This window comes from Pezoporus occidentalis, unplaced genomic scaffold (genome assembly GCF_034315485.1).
Source record: "Pezoporus occidentalis ecotype Australia unplaced genomic scaffold, CSIRO_AGI_Poc_V1 ctg16, whole genome shotgun sequence".
Lineage (NCBI taxonomy): Eukaryota > Metazoa > Chordata > Aves > Psittaciformes > Psittacidae > Pezoporus > Pezoporus occidentalis.
The window spans coordinates 3,714,039-3,737,179 of NW_026913425.1; the positions used below are offsets into that span (position 1 = coordinate 3,714,039).

Sequence of the window (23,141 nt, forward strand, 5' to 3'; positions counted from 1 at the left end):
TAAATTTTAAAGAAGTTCCTTCTATGAAAAAATTATGTACTTTTCAGTGATTCCGTAACACTGAATAAGTAACACTGAATAAGGATTAAGGTATCTAATCAGTAAAAAGAATAAATACCAGAGACAGTCTGATATTTCCACAAACATTTTAATGTAAGATTATTTTACATGTTGTAATTAATATATTCATAATTTTAATTTAATGTTATACTCATACTTTAACATTAAATAAATGTAATTAAGATTAATATAATTACAAATGTAATAATATTACAATTATAATAATTATTTTAAAAATATTTCAAACAGATTTTTTTTGCATAAATTCTCTTTACTATGGATTCCCAACATTTTTTAAGAAACAGGACATACATCTTGCCTGAGCGATAACATTTAATTATAGGAAAAAACCTTCAGAATTAAGTAACTAAATAAGCTAGTTTTAGAATCACAGTTGTAGGGTGCTGAGAAACCCTTATATTAAACAAGGCAGAGTTATGTTCAACAAGAACACATGTTTCCATGGCCTTTGGAGTTCCAGGTTAGGAAGGGTCACTATTCAGATGTGACTATAGGGGGAATCTCTGACAAAAAAAGAAAAAAAAAAAGGCTGAAATTATCTTCTGTATATCCAGTGTTATTTCCAAGATAAATCTTTCAACTTCCTCATTCTTTATCTACCAGGAAAACAATTTATTGGCCCTTTCACCCCTTTCATATGTAAGTGCACTTGAGTGTAGCAATTGCTTACAGACCTGATTCTCAGCCAGTTCATTATGTTCTTTCCAGAAACCATTTATAAATTAACATGAATTAAAAAAATCCGGTAGGGTAAGTAATGTAAGTGTTTCACCCTGAGGAAAATGTGAAGAGTAACCATTTCTTGGCGTTGTGCCTTATTGTGCCTCCTACAGTAAGAGAGTTCTCTGTTTCTCCCCCTAGTGGAAGGTGTCCCTGCCCATGGCAGGGGGGCAGTTGAAACTAGGTAAGCTTTAAGGTCCCTTGCACCCCCAACCATCCTATGATTCTCTGATTTTATGATCCAAGGGGAAAACAAGAATTGATGTTAACAAGGCAGATCAAGAACAAATATGTAACTTGTGACTGCGTTAGAAAGGTAGTTGTGGGTAAGTTGGATGTTTGAAAGGACCCACCACACCCAGAATTTCTTTTCCTAAGCAAGGTAAATCTTCTCAGATACAATAATTCTTTTCATTCTGTAGCAGTAGGTATTTTTTTTAAACTAGGATACAGTGCAGTAAAAATTTGAGCATTGTTTTGAACCTTTTAAACTCATTACTTGAGTTCTGTGAGCATTGTATGTGACCAGGAATTTATTCCAAGTTAATATGGGTTTACTACTTTGATATGGTATTCAATGGTGTGATTTTAAATATCTGTGAGATTAAATAATGAAGAATTAATAGAGAATCTTTTCAATTATAGTGAAAGTTTTGAAGTCTAATTCACCTTGGATCTGATACGGATTTTAATTATCATTGAAACACCAGGCATGGTATTAGTACAAGACTGAAAGAGCACTTATTCCACTAGTTTTATTTATATTTGGAAATTTTTATATTTCTGTAATAGTTTTGAATACAATCTTGACCTTTTTTAATTCTATCAGAATAAAAGTAAAATCTGATTTTATATATAAAGAAAAATTATAATTCTAATTCTGGTAATATCTATTTTGCATATTTATGCTTGAAGAAATTACAAAGCACTTATATAATGAAATTGTTCTAGTTTTAAACATTTTCTCTTTCGTGTTCTATTCTTGCTTTTTGCTTTCGACTTTTCCTATTCATCATTTAACCAAAATCTTAATAATCATTTGCAAGAATATTAACTGATGAAGCCAGAAGACACATGTTGTGTAATTTCAGAGTTTGTAGAAGCGCTGTAGGAGCAAAATGGTCCTGGTCTCAACAGTGGATACGTGAGCAGCTCATGTGGGTAAAATGGTAGCCTGTTCTGCTAGGGAATGGAGAACAGCTATTTTTGAAAGAACACCAGTTAGCTTTTATTATTATTTCAACTCCAGATTCAACTGGAGAGAGGCAGATCAACGTGGTTTTTTAGACCCGTTAGTTTTCTTAAACTACTTGGGAATACCAGCAGCTGAGCTCATGCCTCAGACTGAAACCCCATTATTTCAGGTTAGGGAATGAGTACTTGGTTCTTAATTTCAAAGTAGGTGATTATACACCAGATTTCTAAATCATTACTGAATGAAAAATATTAATATTCAGAAATCTGTATTGTATCATTACTTATATTTCATAAATGATATTTACTAAAAAATTGAAGTAAACACTTTTATAGATTTGTGTGGGCTACGCTGCGCATTTTAGGTATATCAGAAACTATCAGCACTATAGAAAATATGATCAAATCACTTAATATCTTGACATTTCTGTTATAAAGAGCTTGAATTCTATTAAAAAATAGTTTCCTTACCAATGCATCTCCTGTTTTTCATGGCAAACAGCATACTAATAATCTGAGCCACAAGAGGGCATCAAATAAGCAGACTGCAGCCCCGCTCAGCTGAAGATAAAAAAAGGGGCGTAACTTTGTAAAAAACTTCAAAGTATCTTCTATAAATGCTTCATAAAGTTAAAGAAAAGTTAATGTTTGTTTGAGTTAATGTTTGTTTGAATTACAAGATTAGTTTGTTAAGTAACATGAATTTTTTTTTTCTTTAAATGCTTATGTACATGCAATATGTAAGTTTTAATGAAAATGTATTATGTGTTTACCCCTAATATTCCTCTTCCCTTCCGTAGAAACTTGGAAGTTATTGCTCAGTGTAATTATCTTTTAAAAGTTATATCCAAATATCACATATTATTATACAGTCATTTACATCTATGAGTGGATGAGTAAGAAACTATGCAATTTACTAGATACCACAGAATTATCAGTTGTGAAAATGGTATGAATCATGGAGGTGAAACGGTTTCAAAAAATAACATGATGAGTGGAAAACTGAGAAGCAAAAGTCTTCTGTTTTAATCCTTGATGGGATTAAAAATCCCTGTTTCAAGCTTTGTCTTATTTTTCTTACATTGCACAAAAAACTTGAAACACAGTATACTGTAATCAGTGAATGTAAGACGATTAGGTAGCATTTTTGTTTCATAATTCAGTAATTCTGACATAATCTTGTACAGATATATATCCAATGTGCAAGTATATTATCACTGCATGGTGATTCTGAAGAGTTAATGTAGCCAAGAAAAGGCTAGTCATTGAACAGTTGTGGAATATTTCAAACTAAAACTCAAGAACCAACAGCAAGAGCTTATCGCTAGTCTTCCTCATAAGAGTGTTTAATGAGAACTGATAAATCTTCATATAATATTTGCTTTCTGTTCTCAGTTTCAGGCCCTCCCAAGCTCTGCTTCACTGTTATTATCTGCCCCTCATATCAAAGTCCCATGATTATCCTCCTCAATAGCCCACCTGTCTGCTTTTCCCCATGTTTGTGCTCCCACAAATTTCTCTGAAATACTCTACAAGTCTACTGTTATCTTTTTCTGTTATCCCTTCCCCTAAGATTGCTTTTTAAGAGATACAAGTAAAAATAAAAGAATTAGTTGGTTGTACTTGAAATCTTTCTTACTGCTAAAAATAAGCACTTACAGATCTATACCAAAAAAAAAGCAAGCATTTTAAACCTCTTGCTTCAAAGAACAGGCAGACAATCTTAAAAGAATAGATCCACCTGACAAACTATGGACTTGGCCTATTGCAGGCTACCCCTTCCTACACTGTATGTGCCTTATACACAAATAAAAGATGTAGGTGGGGCACCTTATGTAAGCATAACCATGACTGGAACCAGTGTTCTCACCACTGCTTTAATGCATGGTTTGAAAAACAGAAACAATTTCATAGAATGGCTGGTACGAATTCTCAGATCTCTCTGTAGATCAGAGCAACATCATAAACTCTTAGGAGAGCAGTAAGCAGACACCTTTGTTTAGCTCAGACCCAGTTCTCCAGCAGCCTACTCTGGTTTTTGATCCCTTAAACTCAGGATGTAGGATGCCATTTGACTGGGTATGATTGAGAGGTGACCACCTCAAGTCACATCATTGGAAGAGCATCAACATTTATAACGGCAGTTATATTGAGATACTTACAGAGAGTATGACTATGGGAGTGAAGACTATGATGGCTGTTAGTGCAAACAGGGCAAAGGGCAGGACAAAAACGTAAGTTTACAAAGAACCAAAAGGTAAAATGGTGATGGTCAAGCATATTCACACAGGGACATCTACATTCTAAGCCATGACTTTCAAGAGACAGTCCTGCAAAGAAAAAAGCTGAGAGGATCATAAAACAAAACCAAAATGTTGGCATTCATAGAAGGCAGCTACTGAGGACAACTGCCGTCACAGCGGCCCTGAACTCTTAATAGATCCTGTACTGGTAACTCTTTTAGTCACATTTATTTGCTTGCCAATGACTCAGTTTCACTCAGAAATGTACAGACTGCTGAAAGACAAGCAAATCAAAAAGCTGTTTTGGAAAAATACTATGACAATCCATTATTTTGTTTTTGTCTTCCCTGTGCAAGATGAAAAGTATTAATTATGAACTGTAACCTTTTGGAAATGAGTTCAGTTCTCAGGATGAAAACGTTGGACTCTCCTAATTTATGTCAGGGATGGATAAATATCCATTTTCATGAACACAAGATTATTTCTCAGACACTGGAGGAAAAGGGTAAAGATGCCCAAGACTGGAAAAAGAAATGAGAGAAACTTTTCTCAGACAATTTTTGACTTATCCTTTTACATTTTATGGCCTTCTCTATGTAAACTCCTGCTGTTAGTCTACACTATCCCACCGCTTCCGTAACGTGAGTGTGGAGGGCAGCGCGAGGTGCCGCCATTTACTGGGAAGTAAATAAACTTGTAATACAGATTACCAGAAACAAAGACGAGCTGATGCCATCGGCCATACTTTGTGCTTTCAAAGGCTGTGCCCAAGAAACGGCCTAGGGCTGGGAAGCAGAGCCCGGCCCCCGAGCAGCTCGAAGCTCTCTCTACCTACCGAGGTCCTCCGCACCTGAGGGGAAGCCGCGCACTCCAACTGTCCCATGAAGCGGGACACACCCCGCCCTGCGCCACCCCCACCGACAGCACCTCTGGGCGGGACGAGCTCCGCCTCCGCTGGCTGGCCCCGCCTCCCGCCTCGTGACCTGCCCGCCCCGCCGTGCTGGCCGTGTCCCGCCGCTTCCGGGGGGGAAGGTTTGGGGTGTGCCGCGCCGGTAAGTTTGTGGGAGCGGGAAGTATCGGCCGCAGCATGTCTGGTAACGGGCTCAGCTACAGCGAGCAGGGAGGAGAGGCGGCGCCCGAGCTGGCCCAGGAGGCGGCGACCACCACGACCCCCTCGATTCCTGCGGCCTTCGGGCTCTTCTGCACCGACGTCAAGAAGTAAGGGAGCCGGGCTGGGCCGGGCAGCGGGGCCCGTGCCTCGGGTCTGTTGGGTGCGTGAGCGGGGAGCGATCTCCTGGGCTGTGCTGCACTAGCGGGACCCTTGTCCTCAGGGGTCGGGGTGGGAGGAGGAGAGGGGCCTTGGGGCTCCTCCCGGGGGGCAGCTGCAGGGGTCGCAGTCGGGCCCGGCCTGCCCGCTTCTACCCCGATGTGAATTCTTGTGGAAGTTGGCTTGCTTACCTTTAAGTTGTGCGTAGCAGAACGGGTAATCTGTAAAGTTTTTGTGTTAGCTTGTTTGAAAAGCTGGTTAGCAGTTTTCCGTTGTTTTGGAAGCTAGCCACGCTGGCTTAGTTTAATTTTGCCTTCAAACGCAGCTAAAAAAAGAGGCGTAGAAGTATTTGGGGGACTTGCAGTTGGGAATGTAGTTGATTACAGCGAGGCGGCCAGCTGGAAGTGGGTGTTAACAGTGCTGTGGCTTGGTCAGAAGTCAAAATGAGGAAATGGAGGAGGAAAAACCAGCCGAAGTGCATTGGCCCAAAGAGCCTTCAGCTCCTTAAAGAAGTGAGTTGGAAAGCGTAAAAAAAAAAATAAATAGTGTCCAAATGGAAGGATCAAGAGGGTTGCTAAGCTGGAATTGTATCCTACAGCAAATTGGAAATCTATTCCAAGAGCAACCAATAAAAAGCGCCATAAACTAAGGTCAATCTAAACTAAGGTCAATCTAAACTAAAATCAATCACTGCCTCTTCAGTTTGATTGTTCTGCACAAAAAGAACATCCATGCGCTAGAAACCTCGACTGATGTGTTTATTTCTGGGCCACACCAGAGTAAATCACACCGACATGAGGCGTCTGGCACTCTGATGCTTAAGCTCTATGAGACAGCAGCTGATAGGCCTCAGTTTGCCAGACTAGTCATGTTTCTCTTCCGCTGCCATTGCACTAAATACTTTTTCATTCTGCTGCAGTTAAAATTTTTGCTGCTCTAGTGTGGATGCCTTTCTGCTGACATGTGTGTTGCAGCTCATTTGTTGTTTGCATGCTTCCTTTCCTGTCCCGTTCATAGAAGCAAATTTGGTCTTTTATCTGTTAACCGCTGCTTCTTTTCCACAGAGGGCTGAGCCCCAATCATTGGTCATGTCATAAGTAGCTACATACCTCATTTAATCCTAGTTCTTGTTGAAATCCAAGTTATCCATAATGCAGACTTGTGTGGGTGAACTCTAAGTATGATTGGATAGTCGAGGAACAGACACGGTCCAGGGAAGATTATGAAATTTGGATAGTGTGAAAAAGGCCTCACTGCAGGTGAGGATTATTGTCAGAAAAGCAGACTGTTGCAGTGTTTTTGGAAAATGCAGTAGCCATTTATCAAGCGTATGACATGTATGTCATATAGTCCATGCTGGTAATAGCCTGAAAACTCCTTACTGAGAAGCAAACAAAATTTCGTCTCCTTAGAGCCAAAATGAAAATCTTGAAACAGGAATGTAGCTCAGATGGAGAACAAAATAAAATTACTGTTGTGGCTTTTCAGAGTTTGTTCACTGATCTCTTGATTGTCGCTCAGCTCTGCTGAATGTGATCATTGATATGCTTATGTCCCATATCACTGTGAGTTTTCAGTGCTTGGCAATTTTTTTTTTGATGCTGAGGAAGGGGGATTCCTCCTTAGACCTACTGATGATACAAGAAGTACTCTTCCTTTGGAGATGGGCAGATATATGGCCCAGAATGTTGTTGCAGTAATTGTTGGACTAAAGGCCTGCACTTGCTTGTTGCCAGTGAATTTGAACAATATCATGTGACTAAAATGTAAATATCAAGATATCACTGTAAGTGCTTTCTTTAAAAAATTCCAGTCTCTTTTCTCTGTTGTCTGGTTTTTGTTTGTCCTGAAGAGGAAATATGCCAAAATACTTCTGAAATAAGCAGATTGTTTATTAGGATAGGCTGTCTTCAGTCTTGCAGCATGAATTGTATGGAACAGCCTATGGCAGTTTGCATACAGAGGCACAAGTTAATACCAGTAGACTTAAATCTGAAGTCTACAGTTGACTTAATACAAATTATTTGGCCTAGCTTTTGCTCTTAGCATTTCAATAGAAATACTCAGATGAAGTATCATTTAAAAGTTCTGAGCATCCCTTGGTATCAAAAGCTGATGTGTCCTATTATCCTTCTAAAGCTGCCTTTTTTTACCTTTGGCAATTCTGTGACTCATTCCTTCACTTTCAATTACAAATAGAACTTTCAGTTCAGTTAATGCACATAGTATTTTCTTGACATGTTAGTGATGTGGTTTGGTTGGGGCACATGCTATCAGTATTGAAAATATCTCAGTGCCTTGAAACTTTTGTTGTGGTGACATCTTAAACATGACTAAGGGGAAAGTTTGACTGTTAAAAGGTCAATGAAGATGAAATAGTAATTGAAATAAATAGTTATCTTAATAAAAACAAGGCGCAAATAGTATGTTTTGCGTTAGTTAATATATATGTGATATAGTAAAAAAAATTGAGAACTACAACTTTGGTCTACTTCTATAAGCTAATTGTGTGAATGCTTAGGACAAAAGAAGTGAGGAAGGAAGCTTGTTCTAAACTTATATACATTACTGTTAAGTACAACATACACATAAAAACTGTTTCCTTGCTGATTTTGACTGAACTGAAACTGGGTTTGATTTTCTTAACAAATGTATGAGATTGGGTCTGAGTTTTTCTGTGAGTATTGAATCCTAAGTAAAGAGTCATACACCTTACATATTTGGTATGTATTGCTTTTAAAAAGCATTTTGGTTCAATCCCTTTAAATGCATTAGAGATGGGCCTCGTGTTCAGAGGGTAGAAATTTTGTGTTCGTTCTGTTAAAAATCTCAATAACTGAATAATAAGAGATCCTTTATACCTGAGATGAGTTAGCTTTAATCTTCTTGTGTGGAATAAGCCCCATTACATGGCTGGAGATGCTGGTTCGTCTCCTTCCCTGCTCCCTCTTCCATGCTTGTCACATGAGCTGACATGATGCTCCTCCTTTATACAACTTATTTAGTTAAATGTTAGGAATTTCTTTGTGTGTCCAGGTAGGTAGTCTGATACTTGTCTGTGAACTGGTTACATTCCAGACATAGGTCACTCTAGGAGGTCCCAGATGTACATCATTCACATTCCCAACATGTTTGAGAAGGAAGAAAAAGGGTCAGGTTGTGGGCCACCAGCATACTGGAAGTGGTCTGCAGATAAGTCTTTATCCGTAACAAGAGTTTTCAGCAGAAAACTGGTAAGAGCTAAAGGGTCATGTAAATCTTACAGGCAAGCTGAATCCAGTCTGTGGACCTCTAGGTATTTCTTTATGGTCTAGATTGGTGGGATTAGTGAAATAAGCACTGCCTACTTGGAAAACTGTCAAAATCTTCTGTATCGTGTACAGAGACACTGTTCGATGCACATCACCTGAGTTAATAAGATATTTTTATAGTTACACTATGTACTCCTGTTCTGTGTAGAGGAATGAAAAATCCTAACAGCACTGGAATAGGTTGCCCAGGGAGGTTGTGAATGCTCCATCCCTGCCAGTGTTCAAGACCAGGTTAGACGAGGCCTTGGGTGATATGATTTAGCATGTGTCCCTGCCCATGGCAGGGGGGTTGGAACTAGATGACCTTAAGGTCCTTTCCAATCCTAACTATTCTATGATTCTATAATTAGTAACAATCCATGTTAATGGCATACTTTACTGTGCAGTTATTGTTCCCTAAAGTTAACTGCAGGTAGACAGAGGATTTTAATCTACATTACATTTTTAAAAAAAATTACTTGTATGCAATATTAAAATATAATAATGTGGTTTTTTTTTATTATTTGAACGATACCATTTCTGAGATAAAACTAGCTATGGCTGTATCCAAGCTGAATGTAAAACTTTACAGGTGAAGCACAGGAGTAACATGAGTCGGTATCAATTGATAAGTACACTATTGAGGCAGGTGGCAAAATTTATAACATGCATTTTCAACTTTACCAATTTGCATCTTTAAAACTGTATTTCTGCCAAGCAAAATACATTTGTAATTTATTAGACTTTTTTCCTGCAGATCTGGTGTATGTATTCTGTTGAGCTATTCATCAGAAAACTCGTCAGGGCTGCAGACACCCCCCCCCCCCCTTTTTTTTTCCTGAGATTTTCAAGCCTGTTGTGCAGAGGACTGATCTAAGGTGGTGATTTCATTAAGATACTCATTCCCCAATGCTCAGTGCAGAAGACTTTTCCAGCTTCATCAGAGCTAAAAACTTGCTTTCAGCAGCTGCCAGAGATGTTCTTGGAGTCTTAAATTGATCCAGTTTTGCCTTGGCATATCCTGTTCAACTGGTCATGAAAAGCTTGTACATAGACTGCCATTTGTGAAATTCTTGGAGGAGACTACAGCCCTAATATTCAAACTTGAGGCATCCGCTAGCTCGCTGGCATAACTACTTTCTTTTCCCATCTGTTATAATGGCGCTACTCCCACTAATATGGTGATATGCCAGTTTCGGTAGGATGTACAAGCCAGCAAAGACTAATGGTTTGGATGAACTGATGACTCTACAAGATAAAATCTAAACCCTGTAGTCATTACCAGGATAGGAGCTAAATACAGTGTATGAACATGGGTGCAGAGTATTTCTCCAGATGAAATCAGTCAGATTTGATGGGAAGTGACACACAGTGAATATATTGTTACATATATTCTATGCTCTTGGCACATGAGGATGCAAACAATAAACTGTTGATTTGCTGTGATTCTCTCTAATGTAGTCATTAAAATTTTTTGAGGCTTTTTTATCTCCTCAGGCAAGTTTTATAGCTTAAGGTCTTCACTGTAGTGGCTGCATATCTGCTAAGTTGTCACGTTTGCCTTAGGCACTTGCTTAGACACTGCATCTGGAATGGCATTAGTAATGCATTTCTGTAATGTTATAACATAACACTGACACAAGAAATTTCAGATTTTCTTAATTCTCCTTTTCTGAACACTGTCCTTGTCTGTGACACTCTGGGTTTCTTTTTTTACCTTGAAAAACTGGAATTATTTTGGCATATAAAGATTATTTTTTTTTGGCATCATTCTGGAATATAAACAGCATTGTAATGCTCTTCAGTGGTGTTTCTGAAATGTTGTCTACATACAAGTAAATATACTAACCTTGTTGTAAATATACTAACCTTGTTGTAGGTTCCAGCACACCTTTGTGGTGGTATCTTTGAAAGAAGTGTCTTCCCACTATTTTCAGGAGAGCTGAATCTCACTCTGTCCTATAATCCCTCCACAGCTATCAAATGCTGCAGAGTGATCTGCAAGTGTCTACATATTCTGATGACTGACTTCAAGTTAGGCTGTAAATTGACACGACTGCTTACATGGCAGCACCATTTAATATGCCCCCTTTTCAGCCTTCAGGAAACTGATTTCTGCCACCAAAGAAGATTTTTATCTTGGGGAAGCTTCTCTGCAACATTGGAAGTGTGTGCATAGTAGCACAAGTCATATGTGGTGGGATTGCAAGATTTGTATTTATCATCCTTTTGTTCAGCCCTCCTTGTTGCTGGGTGAAGTAGTGTCTATAAATACTGGCAGTGTATAATCTTAGAGTAAATCACCATACTTTCCAGAAAGGGTCTCAAACTGCTTTCTCATACTAGCTACCATCTGCTTACAGCTTTTGAAATGTATTTAGTTACATATCTGCATGATGTTGGTCATAGCAGCAACTTAGAGGTGTTCATGCACCAAGTTGCTCAAGCATTGTTCAGGTACTACAGTTGCACAGCAGGAAACTGGGAAAGTACTTAAGGTCGCTACTGGTGCTGTCAGGAAAAAGCAGCAGGTCATGGTGATAGGGGACTCTGAAAGGAACAGAGGGACCCATCTGTTGACCTGACCCAGTCTCAAGGGAGGGATGTTGCCTACCAGGGGCACGGATCAGGGATGTTGCAGAGAGGCTGCCCGCTCTAGTAAGTCCCATGGACTATTACTCACTTCTAGTGATCCATGTGGGTGCTAGTGATATAGATAACAGTAGCCTGGAGAACATAAAAAAGGACTACAGAGCGCTGGTAGAGGTGGTTAGGGGATCTGGAGCTCAGATAGTCTTTTCGTCAATTCTCCAGGATAAAGGAGAGGACCTTAAAAAGGTTAGGAGGATTTGCCAGGTTAATAAATGGTTAGAACGGTGGCGCCATAGTTAGGGGTTTGGGTATCTAGAGCATGTGACACAATTTAATAGGCCAGGTCTAGTGGGGGCTGGTGGAGCTGGTCTGACAACGAAGGGGAAGAGTGGTTTTGGTAGGAGGCTTGCCAGGCTGGTCAAGAAAGCTTTAAACTAGATGTGTTGGGTGAGGGGGGCATCATTCCATCCCAACACACCCAGTCAGTTCCCATCACCTATAATAAATGCTCAGAGCGATGCAGAGATATCCCAGCCGTGCCAGCCAATGAGCCGGTTTCATTTGGAGCTTGGCTCAGATGCCTCTATACAAATGCCCGTAGCATGGGGAACAAACAAGAGGAATTAGAGATGTGTGCACGTCTACGGGGGTATGATATAATAGGCATCACAGAAACATGGTGGGATGGCTCCTATGACTGGAGTGTCGGAATGGAAGGTTACAGGCTCTTTAGGAAAGACAGGCCTGGCAGGCAGGGAGGGGGAGTTGCCCTTTATGTTAGGGATAGGCTGGAGGGTGTGGAACTCTCTCTGGGGACAGGTGAGCAGTCCACAGAGAGTTTGTGGGTCAGGGTTAAAGGGAGAACAGCTTTGGGAGACATTACTGTGGGGATCTGTTACAGACCGCCTGATCAAGGAGAACCTGCAGATGAAGCACTCTATAGGCAGGAAAAGCCTCACGTTCACAGGCCCTTGTTCTCATGGCGGACTTCAACCACCCTGACATCTGTTGGAAGGACGGCCCGGCACAAGCAATCCAGGAGGTTCCTTGATTGTGTAGAAGACAACTTCCTTCTGCAAGTAATAGAGGAGCTGACAAGGAGAGGTGCCATGCTTGACCTCGTGCTCACCAACAGAGAAGGGCTGGTTGGAAATGTGACGCTCCAGGACGACCTTGGTTGCAGTGATCATGAGATGGTCGAATTCCAAAACTTCAGGACAGTGAGAAGAGTGTGCAGCAAGCTCACTGCCCTGGACTTCAAGAGAGCAGACTTTGGCCTCTTCAGGAGCCTGCTTAATAAGGTTCCATGGGATATAGCCCTAGAGGGCAGGGGGGCCCAAGACTGTTGGTTGATATTCAAGGATCACCTGCTACAAGCTCTAGAGTGTTGCATCCCAACCAGAAGGAAGTGCAGCAGGAGGGCCAGGAGACCTCCTTGGATGGATAAGGAGCTCCTGAGGAAAATTCAGATGAAAAAAGAGGCTTATAATAAGTGGAAGCAAGGACAGGTGGCATGGGAAGAGTACAGGGATGTTGTCAAGGAAGCTAGGGAACAGGTTAGGAAAGCTAAGGCTCAGTTAGGACTAAACTTAGCTGGAGATATTAAAGATAACAGGAAGGGATTCTGCAAGTACATAGCAAATAAAAAACAGACTAGGGAGAATGTAGGCCCCCTCCAAAAGCTATGAGGAGAACTGGCTACACAGGATTTGGAAAAGGCTGAGGTTCTGAATGACTTCTTTGCCTCGGTCTTCACTGGCAAAGGCTCTGACCACACCACCCAAGTCTTGGAAGGCAGACGCAGGGACTGTGAGAATGAAGACCTTGGGCCCACTGTAAGAGAGGATCTGGTTCGAGACCATCTTAAGAACCTGAACGTGCACAAGTCCGTGGGACCTGATGAAATCCATCCACGGGTCCTGAAGGAGCTGGCAAATGAAGTTGCTAAGCCACTGGCCATCATATTTGAAAAATCATGGCAGTCAGGTGAAATTCGTGATGACTGGAAAAAGAGAAATATAGCCCCCATTTTCAAGAAGGGGAAAATGGATGACCCAGGGAACTACAGTCAGTCTCACCTCTGTGCCTGGCAAGATCTTGGAGCAGATTCTCCTGGAAGGCATGCTAAGGCACATGAAAAACAACAAGGTGCTTGGTGACAGCCAGCATGGCTTCACTAAGGGGAAATCCTGCCTGACCAATTTGGTGGCCTTCTGTGATGGGGCTATGGAACCGATGGACAGGGGTAGAGCAGTTGATGTCATCTACCTGGACTTGGGTAAAGCATGTGACACTGTCCCACACAACATTCTTGTCTCTAAATTGGAGAGACATCAATTTGATAGGTGGACCACTCGGTGGATATAGAACTGGCTGGATGGCCGCACGCAAAGAGTTGTGGTCAATGGCTCAGTGTCCTTCTGGAGACCAATAACGAGTGGTGTCCCTCAGGGATGGGTGTTGGGACCGGTCTTGTTCAACATCTTTGTCACTGACATGGACAGTGGGATTGAGTGCGCCCTCAGCAAGTTTGCCGATGACACCAAGCTGTGTGGTTCGGTTGATAGGCTGGAGGGAAGGAATGCCATCCAGAGGGACCTTGACACACTTGTGAGGTGGGCTGATGCCAACCTCATGAAGTTTAACCATGCCAAGTGCAAGGTCCTACACCTGGGTTGGAGCAATCCCAGGCACAGCTACAGGTTGGGCGGAGAAGAGATTCAGAGCAGCCCTGTGGAGAAGGACTTGGGGTGTTGGTCAATGAGAAAATGAACATGAGCCGGCTTCAGTGTGTGCTTGCAGCCCAGAAAGTCAACCATATCCTGGGCTGCCTCAAAAGGAGTGTGACCAGCAGGCCAAACGAGGTGATCCTGCCCCTCTACTCTGCTCTTGTGAGACCTCACTTGGAGTATTGTGTGCAGTTCTGGTGTCCTCAACATAAAAAGGACATGGAACTGTTGGAACAAGTCCAGAGAAGGGCCACGAGGATGATCAGAGGACTGGAGCACCTCCCGTATGAAGACAGGCTGAGAAAGTCGGGACTGTTCAGCCTGGAGAAGAGAAGGCTGCGTGGAGACCTCATAGCAGCCTTCCAGTATCTGAAGGGGGCCTTATAAGGATGCTGGCGAGGGACTCTTCATTAGGGGCTGTAATGATAGGACGAAGGGTAACAAGTTAAAACTTAAACAGGGGAAGTTTAGATTGGATATAAGGAAGAAGTTCTTTACTGTAAGGGTGGCAAGGCACTGGAATGGGTTACCCAGGGAAGTTGTGAATGCTCCATCCCTGGCGGTGTTCATGGCCAGGGTGGGCAGAGCCTTGGGTGGCATGATTTAGTGGCAGGGGCATTGGAAGCAGATTATCTTAAGGTCCTTTCCAACCCTACCTGTTCTATGATTGTACTTTATTCAGTTTTAACTTTATGCTTTTCGGTGTGTTTCCTCACTAAGAAGGATAACACTACCTAAACCATCCGTGGCAAGTGCTTTGAGAAACTAGTGGAAAAATAATGATTAAATGAGTTAAATCGTGTTGGTTTCCAGACTATAACCAGGGTTTTTCTTCTCTGGAATTTCAGCCTTACAGGATACTGCTTATCCTGGTATTCTTCATATCTCTGCTGTCTGTCCTTTAAAAGAGTCATATTTGCTCTTTGGGTACTCTGCTTGTTTTTTGGATTGAAAAACAGGTTGCTGAAAAGGAAATAGGTTATTTTTTTTACCTGAATTTTTCTATAAACCACGGTATAGGTACACTGAAAGCCAAAGGATTTGAGTCTCCCTTGAAATAATAGTTAAATTCTATGTTATTGTTGTGAATTGTCAATAAAGTGGTGTAGTGGGAGAGGATGGCAATGCTGAGTAGCACCACAAGATGTCATGCAAACAGTTTGTGGAATAGAATGAAACTCAGTGAAACAGATTTCTTTATTTCCTGCTATAGGAAGACCCCAAATCAACAGCAAAATAAACTCAAATTGCAGCATGCATTCGCTGCTGTTCTGGCTTCCATGTTACATGGCTCTGAAATCAGTTTACAGTTCCTCTAAAGAGTGTGAAGTTCAATATTGGTTAGAGTTTACACAATAGCCTGAGCTAGAATAAGCCAGTTTATTTTAGGGATTTTGCAATGCCATACTTTCTCCCCTCTCCCTCCCATTTTATGGGGGGACACAGGACCTTCAGTAGGACTTCATTGCTACTCAGGTGTCAAGACCAAAGGTTAAACTGGTCTGTCAGTGTGGATTTTTCTGCTTCAAACCTGGTAGTGTTCACAGTATTTTGAACTTCATCTTGGAACACTTTGTTGTGTTGCAGGCAGAAAAAAAAGTAAATCTTGGTATGTGTGGTTAGAAGTATGTCATACAGACTGAAGTTTCCTAGAGACTTTGAACACAAGAACAGGGCAAGTTGTTAACTTGTAACAGAAAGTATGAAGTGGATAGAGACCTTAAAACAAGAAACGCATTGTTAAAATTCTGTTGAATGGGACTTTTTGTAACTTTTGTTCTTTTTTATAACAGGTGGTTTCATAATATCAGAACTGGTGAAGCTTACTTCCTCCCCTCTGGTGGCTTTGTTTGCCATTTCCTATATCTTATCTTTCAGTAACACAGTGCTGCCCTTGTATATAAAGAGCCTTGGTCTCACGATGAGTTTATTTGTTTAAAATTCCTTGCCCTTTCTTAGAGGTGATTAAAACTGTTCCCAGGCTCAGGGGCATACAGATGACGTGGGGAGTGATAAATTCTCATTTCATAGAACAGCAGTCTGATCAACTTGCAGGAGTAAAGATTTTGTAGCTAAAGAATTATTGTTGCATCGCCAGCTGGGCTTCAATTGCAGTTTTGATACTTGGGAAACTTCTGCTTTTTACAAAGAAAGGCTTATGATTAGCAGGTGACTTCTGTCAGTAGCTGGGTATAAGTATCACAAATGCTGATGATTCATGGGTTTCCTCTTATGCCACTGGTAAAAAGAATAGGGAATAAATGTCTTATCAGGGAGGCTCTTAACAATAGTTCAGAGTATATAGATGCAGTGGAAAATAATATGCCACAGATTATGGATTAGTATTTTGGTACGATTAAAGATTTGGGGTAGTTCCTATGAGAAAGTAACAGGGAGAGGCCTGGATTTGTCACTGACATAGCTGGTTTAAACCTTGATTACATACAGTTATGCATTCCCTCTTTTGTTTCTGCTAAAAGCAGGTGATGTTGCTGAGCAGAGTCTGAAATCCTAGTCCTTAATCTGAGCAAGTTGCCGGTTTTAGTGACCAAATTTGTGCTAACAAGAGCAGGAAGTATTCAGAGTTGTTCTGTATTTGCTGTTTGCTGTAATCAGCGTGGAGAATAACAGTCAGACTCCTGGCATAAGACTTCAGGCTGTTAAAACAGTCTGGCGGTATGTTCTCTTGACTGTCAAAATCCTGGGGTTTTCTTGCCTTCTTTATTTTTTTCTTCCCCTCCTTTCTCTTATTTTGGGGCATTGGGGTGGGTTTCCTTGAACATATTTTTCTTTTCAGTGGCAGGGGAGTAAAGGCAGCATGAAATGGAATGAGAACTAGAAAAATTTAAGTGGTGTTTTATGTTTAATTTCTTACAGCAACATCTATAAGATTAGTCTTACTGGGTAGGCCTGCCATAGGTCCTGTGATATCCATACCCCTATGATATCCAGAAAAGGTGCAGAGGCATGTGAAGAAAGCAGTGCTCTGAGGTAGAAAAAGTAGTATCTATCTTAAAAGCTACCATCATAAGTTATGAAAACATTAAAAAAAAAAGTTAGAAATTGTCTTCCTCTACTAAACATTTGATCAGTGATTTAAAGAGAATGTATTATTCTGGATGTGTTTTGTGATGTTCATCATGTGTCATTGTGGGTTTGTAATGTGTGATACTTGTTATTAGAGAAAAGTTACGTGATAAATTTGCATTTCTAATTTACATTTCCTTAGCTTTCAGGTTATGATACTGAGGCATACAAACCTGTGTGGTAAATATTAGTATATTAAGGAATCAGTACTTGGCTGCCTTTATAATATTTGGCTTACTGCCTTTTTTTGGTACATGCCATGCAAATAATAAATACTGTATTTCATGGGCTGTTCTTCTTGTATACAGGAATAATATTTGTAGCTATAGTCCAGTGCTTTCAGCTGGCAACTTTTTAATAGTTAGGCCATATTATGTAGAGGTTAAGACACTAGACTGCATCTTAGGAGCTCGGAGAAATCTCATTGCATTCTTGGATATGGCAGTGGGCAAACAGGTGGGAGTGTTCTTGTTTTTTCTTTTTCCACTCCGAAAGTCACTTCATCTCTCCTTACTGTTAGGGAAAATGGGCTTGGAGACAGTATGTTAGTCTTACAAACTGTAGTGGTTTTATTTTGTTTGTTCTTGGGTTTTTCTGTTTTGTTGGGGTTTTTTAAGCTAATGCTTTTGGGACCTTTAAAGGCCTGTTCCACATGACTTGATATTATTCGTAAACTGTCAGATTAGGCTTCCTTAAATCTGGTATGCCGCTGAAGTAACATAGCTTGTATTTTCATCATAGGATTATAGAATAATAGAATAGTTAGAGTTGGAAAGGATTTTAAGATCGTCTAGTTCCAACGCCTGCCTGCCATGGGCAGGGACACCTCACACCTAAACCATGTCACTCAAGGGTCTGTCCAGCCTGGCCTTGAACACCGCCAGGGATGGAGCATTCACAACCTCCCCGGGCAACCCATTCCAGTGCCTCACCACCCTTACAGTAAAGAACATCTTCCTTATATCCAATCTAAACTTCCCCTGTTTAAGTTTCAACCCCTTACCTCTTGTCCTGTCACTACAGTCCCTCCCCTAGAATCCCTGTAGGCCCCCTTCAGATACTGGAAGGCTGCTATGAGGTCTCCACGCAGCCTTCTCTTCTCCAGGCTGAACAGCCCCAACTTTCTCAGCCTATCTTCATCCTCATGGCCCTCCTCTGGACTTGTTCCAACAGTTCCATGTCCTTTTTATGTTGAGGACACCAGAACTGCACACAATACTCCAGGTGAGGTCTCACGAGAGCAGAGTAGAGGGGGTGGATCACCTCCTTCAACTTGCTGGTCACGCTCCTTTTGATGCAGCCCAGGATATGGTTGACTTTCTGGGCTGCGAGCACACACTGCAGGCGGCTCATGTTCATTTTCTCATCGACCAACCCCCCCAAGTCCTTCTCCACAGGGCTGCTCTGAATCTCTTCTCTGCCCAACCTGTAGCTGTGCCCGGGATTGCTCTGACCCAGGTGTAGGACCTTGTACTTGTCATGGTTAAACTTCATAAGGTTGGCATCAGCCCACCTCACAAGCTGTAATCTGTACCTAACAGTGTAAGGCTAGAATTGCTCTCAAAGTTTTCACCGGGGGAGGCAAAAGTATTGAAGCAGCTGGATGGTTGCTTGTGCTTTTTTGAGCTCCTGGCAAGTAGTAATAAGTTATAAAGAAATTATTTGTCTTACATTGTGTTCTGAAGAACTTTCCCTTCAGAATAACTAATGAGCACAGAAACATGAACAGCAGTGTGAGGCTTGCATTTATGTTTTCTGTTTTGCGGGATTTTACTTAAGGATTCAAACTCTTAATTCTCCTTAATGCTCAGAAGATGAAATTATTTTTTTTTTTACTCCACAATCAACTCTATTCTGAAAGACTGAAATGCAATTTCTTTCCCCATTGTTCATTGAGGCTGCTGATAAGAGTGCTTTTGGAGGGAAATAACCTTTGAAATCTGTGTAGGATATTTATTTCTACAAGTTAAAGTAAGGGAGTGGGTATCCTGTTACTTAAGATTTTCTTTCTTGGTGGAGGCCTCAGTCTCAGCAGGCAAGCTTTGAGTGCAGTCACCTTTTTTTTTTTTTTCTTTTTTTTTCTTTTTCCTCCTTTTCTGAAATACTGTGCTTAAAAGAATGGAATGCAATTCTACAATGCTGGCTAAAATAATGGAGGTGTCTTGCACTATTAAGTCTGCTCTTAAAGGGCGAAACTTTGAGGTTACACTGAAACCATATCTAAGTGTAGAAGACCAAAGGCTTGCTGCTGCTGATCCCGATGAGCATATGGAGCAATATTTTACTCCGTAAGTATCTCTGCCAAGTAACTCTAAGTAACACTGCTTGCTAATCCTGGATTATAGTTGGCTTGAGAAGATTAAAACGAAAAATATATCAGTTCTTGATGTATACATTTGGAAATTAATTGCTAGGTGAATGTGAATGTTTTTTCTGTATTCCCCCCCCCCTTTTCTCTTAGGAAAGCAAAGCTAGCGGCTGTAAGCAGGTGTTTGTGTCTTAACGTGTCTGGTTTATATTTCCCCTGTTGACATTTCAGAATGCTTTAATTTGAAATGTATGATAGATTACATTCTACAAGCAGGTAGAAGTTCATTTCATAACTAAATACGTTTTTTTCTGTATTCACATCTTAAATTCACCTTTTGCCTTTTTCCCATGTGTTTATTACACTTGTATTTATCTTGGAATTACTGCCTGCTTTTGTTTCTCAACTTCTTGGAAGTAGTCTTCAGCATCTTGAATCTTGTGCTGTGTAACTTCCTCCACTTTGGCTACTTGATCCTCAAGTTAAAATTATTATTTCCACAATTTCTACTTTCTAATGTGAAAATTTTGTTGACACATTCTTATTTTTTCATATTAACTATTTTCGTTAATTTTTTCCTGTGCTAAATATATTCCCATATAAGATATTCCATATCTTAAGCAGTGGCTGCAGAGTTTTATTCATGCAACACTTGTTGATTCTTTAGCCAGATACTAATTTTTTTGAAAAGTAGTTGCTTTGCTGGTTGTGCCAATGAACTGAAGCATCCTCTTACCAATCATATGAGAATTAGGTGATCACAATTTAGTAATAATGTCCTGTGCTTTAGCTTTTACTGATGTCTTACTTTCAATTTGTGTATAAATATGTGAAATAGCAGTAGGAAATTGGAAGCAAGAGCACAGGACTAGAAGCAACTGTCTAAATCAAGTCCAGTCTTCTGCTAACTTTGATAACTGTATTGTGTAGGTTCTTTCACAATTTAAGCTTAAAAGGTAAGGATTAAGACTTAAGCAGAAGGCATTAGAAGTATCTGAAATTTCTATATACAACTGGAGCAGTCTCAGCCAAGATGCTTCAAGCTGATGTGAAAGAACTGAGACTTACTTGGTATCCTTTGAGAAACATATGGACAGAAACGGCCAGCAAAGTAAGCTATCTGTGTGTCCAGGAACAATGGGAATAAAGAGAACCACCAAAAATTAAGCCAAATGCTTCCAATTTTTTTCTTTTAAAAATAATTCTTAAGTATTTTAAGATGTCAAGTGATGCCAGTATTTACAACAAACCATCTATATTGAGTTGGTTATTTCATTGAAGAAGCATTTTTGAAAAGCAGTTAGATTGCAGTTGGAAGTGTGATGCAGTTACCTGCATCCTGAATTTTGCATGGTTTTCTTCTGACTTGTTAGGAAAAAAATGGTTGGTTTGTTTATTTTTTTTTTTTTTTTTTCTGGTTGGGTTCGTCTGCCCTGCCCCCATCATCTGGTTGTGGTTCTTAATTTTATGGATTTATAGTGAAGTGTGTGGGCAATGTAGATTGCTTATGGAGGGGCACAGAACAGACACAGTACTGGGTCTGAAGATATGAAAGGTATCTCTATTAAATAGAGTGACTGTATCCCTTTCAAGTAGAAAAATACTGTTTAAGGGTTTATGAAGGAATGGTTGGCAACATTTTGTCTCATTGTAACTAAGTCTGGCTTTGCCTTAGATCTCTTTCTTCCCCACCTGAAATCTGAGGGCTGTCATATGTCAGAATGTGTCCAGATTTCACATTCACTTTTGCAATCCTGTCTGGACATACTTGGTCTTGCTGAGGAGGCTTTAATTTTCCCCATAGAAGCTCTCATAGTGCTGTGCTTTGCATTTTATATAGAAGGGTGTTAATGACACACCAGTGTTTTGGCTACTGCTGGGCAGTGTTTGCACAGCATCAAGACCATGCAGCATTGTCTCCCTCTGCCTACACTGAGGAAGAGAGTGGCAGAGTGGCTTGGTGGACTCCTTGTGTCCAGAGAAGGTCAGCCCACCACCCTGGATTTCTGTGTTGCCCTTCACTGTGTGAAAGTTCACAGAGTTTGTAAACTTGGAAAGTTTTTAGAGTTCTTTGGAATATCAGTGTCTCTTCCTGAGTCATTCTTTGCTTTGTATTTTTTAGTATTTCAGCAGTCTGGGCATTACAAAAGGCTATTTCTTCAAAGAATCTGTTTTATAAACTTTCAGAGGCTATAAATATAGTTAGACGGTGATTGATCGGTTTCTAAAAAGACAAGGAAGGTGAGGTTTCCTTTTAGTGATGGCTAACGAAAAGCTGTATTTGCAAGAGAACATTCTTACTGACTTAAGGTTTCACATGAGAATTTTACTTCAGCTGTAAAATGTGCCTGGACGCCATATGGGTGTAATCTTATGGCATATATAGGATAGATATATTACAGATCTGAGGCTGTTAATTGTGAAAACAGGGCGTAGCAATTTACAGTCCGGAAAGGCAGATGAAAACATAAGGTTATATGCTTGTTCTCATAGAAATTTAGACAGCACTGAAGTCTGCTATTGGTCTTTTAAGCTGATATTGGTTTTGTAAGCTGATACTGTATTTTAACACAAACATGTCAGTCTTGGCCTATTACATTTGGTCCTCCCTGGAGCAAAAGGGAGGGGCAAATGACTCCCTGGTTCAGTCTAAGCTGTTCTCTTGAGCCAACACTTCAACCTTCCAGGCAGGGTTCAGCTAACAGCTGATTAAAATTAAATGGGCTTCCACTATTGTTGGAATCTGATACATTATTTTATGCATCAGGGTCCTACACCTGGGTTGGAGCAATCCCAGGCACAGGTGCAGGTTGGGCAGAGAAGAGATTCAGAACAGCCCTGTGGAGAAGGACTTGGGGTGTTGGTCGATGAGAAAACAAACATGAGCCGCCTGCAGTGTGTGCTCACAGCCCAGAAAGCAACCTGGGCTGCATCAAAAGGAGCATGACCAGCAGGCCGAAGGAGGTGATCCTGCCCCTCTACTCTGCTCTTGTGAGATCTCACGTGGAGTATTGTGTGCAGTTCTGGTGTCCTCAACATAAAAAGGACATGGAACTGTTGGAACAAGTCCAGAGGAGGGCCATGAGGATGAAGATAGGCTGAGAAAGTTGGGGCTGTTCAGCCTGGAGAAGAGAAGGCTGCGTGGAGACCTCATAGCAGCCTTCCAGTATCTGAAGGGGGCCTATAGGGATGCTAGGGGAGGGACTGTAGTGACAGGACAAGAGGAAAGGGGTTGAAACTTAAACAGGGGAAGCTTAGATTGGATATAAGGAAGATGTTCTTTACTGTAAGGGTGGCGAGGCACTGGAATGGGTTGCCTGGGGAGGTTGTGAATGCTCCATCCCTGGCGGTGTTCAAGGCCAGGCTGGACAGAGCCTTGAGTGACATGGTTTAGGTGTGAGGTGTCCCTGCCCATGGCAGGCAGGCGTTGGAACTAGATGATCTTAAGGTCCTTTCCAACCCTAACTATCCTATGATTCTGTGATTCTATGATTTTACTAAATGCTTTATTATACTAGGCCAGCATGGTAACAAATACAGCATAAAAAGTGAGCAAGAAGGATCAGTGTTTCACCTTCAATTGATGAATTCATGCAAGAATATAGAAATGGTATTCTGTTTTGGTTTTTA

General features: G+C 40.8%; 1 protein-coding gene and 1 long non-coding RNA gene across 5 annotated transcripts in view; one reads left to right on the forward strand and one right to left on the reverse strand.

Moving 5' to 3' along the window:
• Nucleotides 1-217: 217 nt before the first annotated feature.
• LOC134160344 (uncharacterized) lies at nucleotides 218-4,566 on the reverse strand. Its single transcript, XR_009963518.1, has 3 exons — nucleotides 4,158-4,566; nucleotides 2,467-2,556; nucleotides 218-584 (listed from the first exon to the last, which is right to left on the reverse strand). It is a non-coding gene; the product is annotated as an uncharacterized LOC134160344 (long non-coding RNA).
• Nucleotides 4,567-5,220: 654 nt separating this feature from the next.
• The window catches only part of AP3B1 (adaptor related protein complex 3 subunit beta 1), a 169,388-nt gene continuing 151,467 nt past the window's right edge, over nucleotides 5,221-23,141 (forward strand). For 2 of the 4 annotated variants that reach the window (XM_062612403.1, XM_062612404.1), the window contains exon 1: nucleotides 19,321-19,491. In XM_062612403.1, the coding sequence (XP_062468387.1) occupies nucleotides 19,322-19,491 (170 nt within the window). In that variant the 5' untranslated portion in view covers nucleotide 19,321. Of the gene's footprint in view, nucleotides 5,457-19,320; nucleotides 19,492-23,141 lie in introns of those variants that run through there. The other 2 variants (XM_062612402.1, XM_062612401.1) reach the window with 2 other exon arrangements.